At 38.1% G+C, this 11,693-nt stretch overlaps 1 protein-coding gene across 2 annotated transcripts; it reads left to right on the top strand.

Moving 5' to 3' along the window:
• Positions 1–4,160: 4,160 nt before the first annotated feature.
• Positions 4,161–11,372, top strand: nsmce1 (NSE1 homolog, SMC5-SMC6 complex component). Of its 2 annotated transcripts, none has more exons than XM_071521578.1 (8): positions 4,161–4,317; positions 5,107–5,223; positions 5,940–6,061; positions 7,461–7,538; positions 8,640–8,786; positions 9,669–9,785; positions 10,802–10,928; positions 11,220–11,372. In XM_071521578.1, exons 2-8 carry the CDS (start codon positions 5,121–5,123, stop codon positions 11,252–11,254), a joined length of 729 nt encoding a protein of 242 aa, XP_071377679.1. In that variant the 5' UTR covers positions 4,161–4,317; positions 5,107–5,120; the 3' UTR covers positions 11,255–11,372. The 2 variants fall into 2 exon arrangements, with proteins under 2 accessions (XP_071377679.1, XP_071377678.1); XM_071521577.1 differs by having other exon boundaries at positions 5,107–5,238.
• The last annotated feature ends 321 nt before the right edge of the window (positions 11,373–11,693 follow it).

Genomic DNA, 11,693 nt, shown 5'->3' with positions numbered 1-11,693 from the left:
CTAGAGAGGAAGATGGAGCCAATGTGTCACAATCTTGATCAAGTCAAAACCACCTGCGGTTATGATGCAGTCACCTCACCAACTTTCACAGTCATTAGTTTGTCAAGTTTGTTTTCTTGTGTTAAAATCCCCTCATACAGACCTCAGCGTAGTACATAAGGATTTGCACGTTATACTATAGTATTTAATTATTCTATATCCTCCCCTGCACAGCTTAATTGTGGAGTATGTCAAGGTGGAAGTCTGGGCTCTATTTTGTTCCCAGTGCTTAAAGTAGAATTGATACCTTGAAAAATACCCTAGCTGACATCAAATTCTATTTTCTGTGCTTCACTTTCTTTTATTTGTTGTGTTGTTGTATTCTTTTAATGCTGCACTTAATAATTTATGTTTTGAAAAGTGCTACAGAAATAAAATGTATTAATATTATTCTTCCTTGTTGATAATCAGGAATCAGTGGGTTCCCTGAAAAAAAAGAAAAGATGCATAAATGGGTGTTTCTAAGCGTTACGAAGAAGTTAAGGCTTCAGTAAGTACAGGTATCAGTGGGTTCCTTACACCAAGGAATGGATAGCTTGTTGAGGCTCAGCATGATATGTGTGGCAGGGATGATTGGGCAGGTACAATATCTAGAAGGTGCGATGCAATCTCAGCCTGCATCTGAAAAGAGGCAAAATTGCCAAAACCCTAATCAATGGAATAAGCAATGTGTATAACAACAAATTGTCACGGACCCCTCCTGTAGAGTGAATGACAGGTAATCTGACCAAAGTTGTGTTTAAGGCCATTTCATCTGACATAAAAGAGCATAAAACTTCATGATGATATGGTGATGGAAATGGTTTTAATACAAAAGCTAATTAAGGATACTGACATCTATTTCAGATTTTACCCCAAGATACTGGTCTGGCCATCACTGTGCAGCATCTCCGCCAAGATGTCCCAGTCACCCTTTACCTGGATGCCACCGGTGGTGTTTAAGCAAGTATTTTACTGCACCCTCTCCTTAGCAGGTAATGAAAAAAATAAACCTCCCTTGTCCATTGCCGAGATGATCACCAATGACCACACTGTGCCACATCTGGTCTTTTTGCCAGCCCCTTGATAACCCTAACCTTAATGCCAAAATTAGCAGATTGAACACATACAGAATACACCACATCTGGGTCTTATTCTTGGTGTGCTCCTGGCCTTCAATAGGCAGGATGTGTTGTCCTGTTTGGATACTGTCTGCAAACTGTCTGCTTTTTGAACATATAAGTGGCTCCATTGAAAAACTGATGACTGTGAAAGTTGGTGTAGAATATTACAGGTAGGCTACATTAGACATGGTTTGAAGTGAACCCATTGAAAATTGAGTGAGCTGTTGAAAATTGAAAAGTGAGAAATTGTGGTAATTCAGAGTGTACTAAGGCCTGAATCAGAGGTTTTAACCCAAGTTAAGGGCTGTTTTGAGAAAATAATGACTGTGAATGACTTGTTTCTAGACTTCTAGGCTGAGAAACAGAGAAGTTATTTGAAATGCCCATATTGCACTTTTACGATGGTCCCTAAGCAGCCTGGTGACTGAAGTGAAGGTGGTTTTGACTTAATCAAGATTGTGACACATTGGCTTCATCTTCCTCTCTGTAAAAAAGTCTAATCTGAGAATAATGATATTATCAACAGGAACTTTTGAGATTAAGAGGCACGTTAGCTGATGAATATCAAGCTTCAAACTCAGTTCTTGGAAGGATATAGAATTACCCAGCTCAGAACTGCCTATCTGAGAGATAGGATGTAACCCATTTTAGTGCCTGTAATTTACATGAAATCTCTACAACAATTAATTACATAATCAATTTCCAAAGCTAGGACATGAGTTTTGGCAATCTTGCCTCTTTTCAGATAGCTGGCAGGCCGAGATATATGATGATATTAATAGTATAACGTTCTCCTCACCTATGTGTGCAAATCCTTATGTACTACACAGAGGCCTGTATGAGGGGATTTTAACACAGGAAAAGGTCTCTTTTGACAAACTAATAACTGTGAATGTTGGTGAGGAATATTATAGACAAATTAGAGATGGTTTGAAGTGAATCCATTGAAAAGGCTGAGAAACGCTGATGTTTATTTTAAACTGCCCATACTGCACTTTTATGACGGTCTATAAGCAGCCTGGTGACTGCATTACTAACAGGTAGTGGTTTTGACTTAATCAAGATTGTGACACATTGGCTCCGTCTTCCTCTCTAAAGAAAAAAAAAAAGATAATCTGAGAATGATGATGCTATCGACGAGCTATTGACGTTAAAAGACGTGTCAGATGATGAATATCAAACTTCAAGCTAAATTCACACCTGTTACCACATTGGAGTTGAGGGAAATGAGAAAGATAACAAAGTAGCTAAAAAAAATTTAAAAAAAGTTCTGAAATGGGCATAATACCAATTAACAAAGCAGAAGCAAAAATGTTCATCTGGAATGAAATGATGAAACAATGGCAGAAAAGATGGGATAAAGAAGTTCAAGGGAGGTAAGTCCAACAAAAAGTGGGAATATGCAGGTTTTTTAGCAAGAAATGTGAAACAAGAGCACCATAAGCAGGTTAAAGTTGGGACACACAAGATTAAACATTTAGGGCTGGTTTCGCAGATAGGGATTAAGCCTAGTCCTAGATTTAGGACTTTTTCAGTGGATATCTCCATTGAATTTTGTCTTTAGTCCCTGTCTGTTTAGTCCCTGAACATATGCTGAAAAAACATCCAAATTGATGAATCGTTAAACTCCACCATTATTTAATTTACAAGAAGTTAACACAATTAGAGAATGTAGAAGAATGACTGTTTTGATCATAGTTTTGCTGTTAGGCTATCTCTCTACCTAGTATACAGATAGTCATCTGGACAAAATCATATCTAACAATAAAAATATTCTCAGGTTTGGGTCCGAGTGACAAAATCTCATCAAATGGGGGTCCGTGGCCCTAATGTGGACTAAATTAGGGGCCCTTGATATGAAAAACGTTGAGAATCACTGCTCTAGTCTACTCCAGAGAGAGAGAGAAAAAAATAATTCAGAATTGCATAGGCTAAATATAGGTTTAAAGACATGAAATCGATTGTTTTGTTATCAGCAGGAAGTTTATTTGCATAACCTGTTAAAAGAAACATGACGTTCAGTAATTAAAACCAAAATAAGAATTTCCACACAGGCAGTGGCTGAGGCAGGTTCAGGAAAACACGCTATACAGACTAGAGAGTCATAGGAAAACCTTAATCTTAAAGTTTAAGAATTTAAAAGGTACAAATTTATTAAATCAAGTGCCTATAATACTTCCACTAGATACCGATTTTACTCGTGAGTCATCGAACAAAGAGCAGCGTGCGCAATTTTATCACATACAGACCTGTTTAAAGCAAAGCTTTTTAATATCAGGATTTCAATTTGCAAGAGAACTAAGAATTCACAAATACCAGGCCAACAGTTTAAATGCCTACAATAGTACCACCTTGGTTAGGCTACTTCCTCAACCAATGGTAGATTTTTATATATTAGAATTTGTATATATTCGAAAATAATTTATCTGATAAAGAGAGAACCAACAGACTATAGGTAAATTTGTTGATAGCGTTTTTAAAAATAAGTAGGTTATTATTCATTATTATTATTCACTATACAGAATAGTGAGAATAGGGCTATGTGTTCAGTTTTCTGGGGTGCCAGCTCAAGTGAGGGGAATGAGAAAGTATTCTATAGTAGAATTTCTTAATGCATCTGGGTTGTATTAAGAAGATTAATTAGTAAAATATGAAATAAATTCCATATCTGGTTTCAAATGAAGAAACAGTGGCAGGAAAAATAAGGAAACGAAAGGTAGACATTGACAAGAGGTGGGCTTAGGGAGATCTATCGGAAGAAAGAGGAAGGACTGGGTCACACAAAGCTGAACTCCTCACTACTGCTGGTGAAGAAGCAAGCAAGCAAGAAGATAATGTGATTATTACATTTTTTTCGCACAATTCCGGGAATACCACATACTAATATTTTCAAGTTCTTAGAACAAACAGGACTTCAAAGTAGAATTTAAGGATACTATTATTTTGTAACAGTTGGTGGCGGTAATGCTCCGGTACGGAAGCAAGCAGCCAAAAAACAGAAGAAGCAGAAGAAGTAGTCAAAACAACAAACGTGCCAAATCGTTGTAGGCAACAAGCCCCAGCCAGTACCAAACCCGGAAGGCGCGTATTGAAGGATAGTGAGTGAACTTGGTCACGATATTTTCTGACTCAAGAAAAGACGGTTTCTACAAGGTTTCAACTGCCAGTCACCGAGGTTAGCCGGTTAACTAACAATATCTCAAAGACTGCTAGCTAGTTAGTGTTTGCTAAAACCAAAACTCTCCATCCTCTGAGCTCCCTGTCAGACAGCAGTGGCCGCTAACTGTATATTGACGGTACTAGCTATAGCTAGTACCTGGAAGAAGATTACTTGAATATAACCGTAGACCCTTAGCTAGAAACCTGACGTATTGTTTTAACGCTAGCTCTAGCTTGATGTTAACAGATTTGCAGATTTGCAATGTGGAATAGCTGATTTAATTTGGACTGTCAATGTATTGCTTGCTGTCAACATGTCAGCTGACTCAAACAAACCTCCAAAGTCCTCCACAATAACGTTAAAACGGTTGGGTAGAGAGGTCGGCACTATTGCTAGTGTATTAATAATAATAATAATAATAATAATAAACATGGCGGCCGCCAGTTTTGACTTGATTGCCTGCCACCGTAAAACCTATGAAATCAATTCATATTCAAAATTCACTACTGGGTGCCTATTGCACTCATACATAAACCACCTGTGGCAGGACTGATATGGCTTACTAGTCAGGCTGTACAATCATATCAACCATACCTTGACTCAAGAGGCAAACAGGTTTCAGATCAGCTGTTGTATGATACTTTATCCATACAGATTAAAGTGGGAATGAAAGAAGGTGGCAACCCTCTTCTATGCACAAATTATGGCATTCATCCTCCTTGTTTTATAGTGCTTTCCCTTCCCACCATTTCCCCTTGTTGACTTGATGGAGTGTGTGTAACCATCATTATTTTGTGTGTCTAGGCCAATCCAGAGCTATGACACGGCCAATGGGAGACAGCCACCGCAGGTTCCTACAAACCATGATGGCTAATGGCATCATTGATGAACCCGGGGCAAAGACTCTCCATCGGCATTCCTGTGAGACACACAACGGTGCAATATTTTATATATATCTATACAGACATTTACTGATGCTATCAATGCAGAGTACCTCATATTACATCCTTGTATCAGGAAACGGGATTCAAAACAGGTCAGCAGGCCTGTTTCTTATAGGTCCCCAAATGACAAGAGCATCACTATATTGCCACTTTGGCCAAAAATCCTTATAACAACAATTTTGATGATTTTCATCATGCTTTCACTTCATCTGAAGGTTTACGCAGTCCTTTATAAGTAGAGCAAGTTTTATGACCTCAGAGGCAATGAAATCTATTCAAAACATAATAAAATAAGGCTGTTTAATTAAATTCCTGAAAAGCTGACTTGTTGAAAATACAAGGTTTCATCCAACAACATTGATATTTTAGAGGTACTAATGTGAGTCAGGGGCTCAAAAGGTTTCCGGCAATAAGTGTAAACAATACTGTACAGTAAGTCAGGATTTGTCAATCCACCATTATCACAAGTAGTCTATAATATTTTTTTGTAGTTGTAGTACTAGTTGTTGCTCAGTGTTTCCCCTCAGTGTGTTATGGGGACTGTCCGATTGTGCAACAACTCTCCCGTCTATACTGATGTGACCTGTGTCACTACATCACTTGAGGAGACAGTATAGGTGCAATATGAGAGCTACATGTACTCCTGAAATAGAGTCACTTCCAGCCTAACAAACTGTCTTTTTTTTCTTGCAGCACACTACGCTCATGACAGACTGGATGAATTTATTGAGGTCATCAATTCACAGCTGCAGCCCATGTTCATGCAGATTAGAAAAGGGATGTCTGAAGAGAATGGTCTCCAGTACTACGCCTTGGTTAGTGGCTTTAATACCAGTACTGTGCCTACATTACCATTTACCAGTACTATGCCTTGGGTAGTGACTGTTGTAAGGTCACAATGAAAAATCACTTGTTCACCTTGTTAGCACATTGTCCAGATCACCACAATACTATTGAAATGTTGTGTCCTTGTGACTTTAATATAGGAATCTGCCACTGCAAAAGTGCTTCCCCTATATTCATTCAGCAATGTTGGCCACCACAGCCAGAACATTGCCACCCCTGATAAATAAAATCTGTAAATGAAAGTAAAGCTACTATTCAGTCTCATTCCCCCAAATTGCAAGCAAAGATGAGGACTAGTCTTTAGAGGTTAGAGGTTTTAGAGGTTACTTAAGCTTAAGCATAGTGACGTTTCAATTCAATTCATTTATTAATGACCACACGACCGAGGACGGTGGAATTTGCTTTCGGTACAGCATGGTGGGTAAGCTCAATTCAACAGTGTCAGTAACATCAAACATCAACATAGACAGATATCAGCATCACATTAGACACATGACTGGCACAACAGACAATATACACAAATTACCACAAGACAGAAATCACAGACAATATTTACAAGATTTACACAAGAGTTGGTACATGCAGGTACATTTGTCAGAGTTAGTGAGAAGCGTTCAGAGTCCTTATTGCAGTGGAGAAAAAACTGTTTTTAAAACGGGATGATTTGGTGGGCAGGGACCTGAGGGCATCAGTTGGAAAAGGTGGTGAGCAGGGTGAGAGGGGTCAGAGATAATTTTTTTTGCTCGTTTGATTGTGCATTTGTGAAATAGTGATTCAACTGATGCGAGGGAGGTGCCAATAATCTTGGAAGATTTATTGACTATGCGCTGCAGTTTGTTTCACAATCAGAGCAGTTTTAGTATTACAACTGGAACTACAATCATAACTGAGACTGAAATTTGGATCAGCTAATGACCAAAATTATCCCCAAATGCCACCAATAAAGTGAACCACGCTAAAAAGAATGAGGCATGCCCTCATTTTTAAAATGTATTTAATTTAATGGGTTTAATGTTGGCCTACACAAAATATCCCAGATAATAGCTCTTTACATGAATAAACAGAATACTCAGAAGATTAGTATGGAAATTGAACTTATGCAGACCAAAACCAACAACAAACAGCATAAATTGTATACATGCCTTAGTATAACCCAGGTGTCTCATTTTTGATTGTTATAGCTGATTTAAGAGCTTGTCCAGGTTATTGTAAATAGGATATCACATTTTAGAGGGTGTGAAATACAACAAAAGTCATGAACTGAGTCATGAGCCCATAAATATAAGAAGCAAGTTGTTGACACTATAAGTGCAGTGCATCACCAGGACAAACTGTTAATGACATTGTTTTCACTTCAATCCTGTCTAGGTGAACATGGCCGAGACCGATGTCACCAGAATGTCGTCAGATTATGCTGATAATGAACTGGAGCTGTTCAGGAAAACAGTGAGTTCAATTCACAAAAAATGATATAGCATAGTAAAATTTTGTGCACACTGTCACCCACAGCCTCTTACAGTCCCATTAGTGTATATATTTTTAAAAGGTGAGGCCACAGCAGGAATCAAACCCTGAAACATGTCAGCTGAGCACCGAGCTCTAGCCATTTCTACTACGTGTATGGTGTGAAAAAAGAAAGTGAGATTTCCCTAAATCTGTATTTACATTCTGATACATGGAACTTTTAAAGCGAGGCATTCCTCCGACAGAGCACAGTAGTTCGCTATGATGTGAGAGAGATGCACCAGAAATTTCCATTTTAGGCCTGTGCATTTTGCATGTCAAATTGGTTCTTCTGCTTTGGGGTGCAGCACATGCAGGAGGATGTCAATATCTACAAGTCACAGAGGCGCTCTGCATCGACATTTCACACCTCCTACAAAAGTTAGGTGGAACTGCACATTAGTCTCGGAGGTAATGCAGAGATGAGTGGTCACCAGTTCATGGCTGTTAAAAGTAGGTGACATGACTACAACATCTCGCGTATCTGCAAATGCCAAACACCCTGGAACTCGTGCATGGAATTTGGTATGCATCTTCTAAAGAGTGGTTGTTGAATGTTTATTCCGAGTTTTATCATATTAGGCCAAACCAAGTTAAGTTTGAAGCTATTATATAATACGCCACAACCACATGCACCAATCAAAAGCAAATTTAAAGGTTTATCTAACACTTGGCCTTAGAGCATGTGTAGCAAATGTGATGACATATAACCAGATTAAGAGCAACGAGTATAAAGAGAGTGTAAATGAAGCATGATTTGAAAATTACATTATACTCCTTATTAATTGATCAAGTTCAATGAGCAGTTGAATTTGTATCTTATTCATCATTCGTTTTGGACGTGGTGGAAATTGTTCATTATAATAGGCTAAACTATCTCAAAATAGTTTTGTATTGCAGTGTAACAATCAAAGCATTAAGTTGCTGTGGCAGCAGTGGGACATACAGTGTGGTAGCATTCAACTGAGTGCTGAAGCTTCAGAAAGCCTGATTCGCCCCTGACCGGGAAGTGTCTCAAGACTAACTCAAGCTGTATTGATTCAGATGGATCTGATTGTGGGCTCTGAGACTGGAACAGCCTCCTCTACTGATATTCTGAACAGCGCCGACAGCCTGCAGACCAAGAAGCTGAAGAAGAGCGAGACGGAGCACCTTCTGAGCCGACTCGTGCTCGACAGATGGCTCAGTGAGGTACAGTCTTTAAGGGAAAATTTACTCTCCAGCAGAATTTCCAAATGTTACTCCTACAGATTTAGAGAATGTTTACACTACTCCGCTTTTTTCAAACTGCCAACACCTTTTTTTTTTTTTTTTTACATTAAAGTCAATGGGAAACGACTGCAAGGCGGACAGAGGGTGTCTGCTTTGGAAAAGCACTGCACCTGGCGGTTCTTCAGGCCGAGTGCAGGGCTTTCTGAAGTTGAGAGCAGTTGTTTGTAGAGGAGTGTTCATGACATGGACCACTTTTTTGGGAGCCAGCAAATCACAACAAAGCACACACAACGATGAAGTGGTTGCATACTGTAGGCAGTTGACAGTTACGACAAACACCAACCAGAATTAAACTGAAGAAAGTACCAGTAGAACAGTTGGTAGAAGTTACTATGGAGCACACTGGCTGGGTTATGGGAATTTCAGGCAAATGTTTAGAGTTAAACAAAGTACTGTTGCTGATTATGGCAGCTGGTCATTTTGAAAACAAAGTGTGACTTGACCTGCTTTGTCAAATTGTATGCACAAAATATGATTCTGTGAGCGCTTTCTCAACAAAAAAGCAAGAAAGTGTAACTGGACCCTTAGACAGTTTGTGCAAGAACTTCTTCCATAGTTTGAAAGTTTCTCCTCAGGCTAAACATTATCAAGGGAGAGTTGGCTGTTTTGTTTCTAGTTTTGGCAAGCTTGGTCATATCAACAAATCCAGACTGAACTGTTCAGATCATAGGAGCAGCATATGTGAAATATGTTTATAGTCCCTATTGCTGTGAATTCATACTTTCAAGGCTTGCTGCAATCCCCCACCCTTTTATCTGTCCCTTACTCCCTGTCTGCCTGACTGTTGATTTATTTGTTTAGAAACGGGGTGACTACACCTTGTCCACCAGATGCATAATAGAGATGGAGCCATACATCCGTACAATGTATCAAGACCAGGTGAAAGTGTGCCACATCTGTCACAACATTGCTTTCCAGGTACATATCTTTGTGTTTCTCTATTTTCTGTTTTGCCATTTTTATTTCCTGGAATCTACATCTACTTTATAAATTCCTGTTGCCCCTCAAATTGAATACTTGAATGAGAAGAATTTAAGCTAGTTTCTAGTTTGTTTCTGTCTTTTCTAATACTGATTTTGTGGTATCGCCAATATTAAGTATAAATACTTTAGTGTCTGTACATTACTGATGATAACTACTTGTCCCAAGAAAGAAGAAAGGCAATATGGTTCAATAACTTCACCTGTGATTATTACTAATGGTATTCTTCTTACAGTAAACCATTTGTTGCTTACATTTCACTGTGTAATAGATGATCAGTAACATTATAGCTATAATAACGTTTTTGTTGTTATATAAGATAAACTCAACCCTCAGCACACATTCAATCAACTCCAAAAAGCCACAGTCAATCTGTAGTCTAATATTTTTAACCCTAACCCTAACCCTCAAAATTAGCTAAAATAAAATGATTAGTTTTGACTAATCAAAGCTGTATGGAGATGAGCCATAAACAAAAGGGGTAAAATGTTGCTTTTCATAGGGTGGAGAAGGGAATTGCTTTGGAAGTCAGACAGACTTTCTTTTGAGTAACTACATGAAATTGTCAAAAGAACTGAATGAACTCTTAAATAATATCACTGTGTATGATGAAGGATACATGTTGCTGCACTATAAACAGGTTTGCTTCATGATTCAAATTCTTACCATGTGATTCAGGATCAATTAAGACATTTTAACATTTTCATGGGTTGGTGTGCCTTGGTGTTCTTACTGACAGTTTCATGCTTTTTGCTGTTTTTATCAGGCTGGTTGACATCAACTTTTTAAACCTTGCCTTACAGTGAATTGTTAGGATACTAAAACAATTGCTGTATTTACTCTGCATAAAAATTGTTTACATTTGTACGCGATTAATGTAATCTTTGCTTTTGTCATTTGCTTTTGTGGGCATTAATGAATTTACTCATTGGATGAACATGATCTTCTTTCAGTGCCAAATCTGTGAGAATCCGACATGTGGCATAAAGATACACAACCCATGTGTGGCCAGATACTTCAAAGGAAGATCAGAACCGAGGTGTCCTGCCTGTGATGACTTCTGGCCACATGAAATCCCTGGTATTTATTATATTATTTATTTGTGGACATAGTTTACTTTGCACACATATAACAAATGTTGATGCAGCCATTGTAAAAGTAGTTGTTGGTTGAGAATTTTGTGTTACACTATACTGATTTGGTTCTACTGTATAACAACCAAGAAAGAATTGTCTGCAGTAATGCAAGATAAATACATGACAGAGGACTTTTACAATGGCTACCACAATGACTGCCAAGAATGCTGAGTGAATAAAATGAGAAAACACACTGCATTTGGGCACCTATTAATTGTTGTCCTGTTCCTTTCAGAGGTCAGGTGGCTCCAGTCTCAGCCCAGAAGATGAAGAATCCTAGCTTGTTTCAACAGAAACAAATATGTTGTTAATGTATGTGTTGTTGTTGTTTTTGTTAAAATGATTACATTTTGTATTTTTTAAGATAATAAACAAAATAGTTATGTAATGGCCTTTTACATATTTTTGGTTTGTAGAGGAGCCAAACCTATTATAAATATACAGTATGCATTTCACAGACTAAGATGCTGGTGAGAGAGACTGTGGGGTGAATGAAATGAGATTTGCCTTATGCAGAGACAAATTTATAATAACAATGAAAATAAATGTCCAAACAAGCATCCGTTTTAATGGAAAGCATTAAAACGGATGCTGCATTTGCATTATTTAGATATACTCTACCATCAAGTATAACCAAGAGTATTATATTATTATTATTACTCTCATTGATTTTGTCACGTTTCAGTCAAAACCCCTGCTGAAGCTGATA

The sequence above is a fragment of the Centroberyx affinis genome, unplaced genomic scaffold (genome assembly GCF_046629955.1).
Source record: "Centroberyx affinis isolate AG114_WGS23_722 - 3 ecotype Tasmania unplaced genomic scaffold, CSIRO-AGI_Caff_v1 ptg000899l_1, whole genome shotgun sequence".
Classification (NCBI taxonomy): Eukaryota; Metazoa; Chordata; class Actinopteri; order Beryciformes; family Berycidae; genus Centroberyx; species Centroberyx affinis.
The sequence above is the reverse complement of the archived record's forward strand: the minus strand, read 5'-3'. Positions and strand labels throughout refer to the sequence as shown.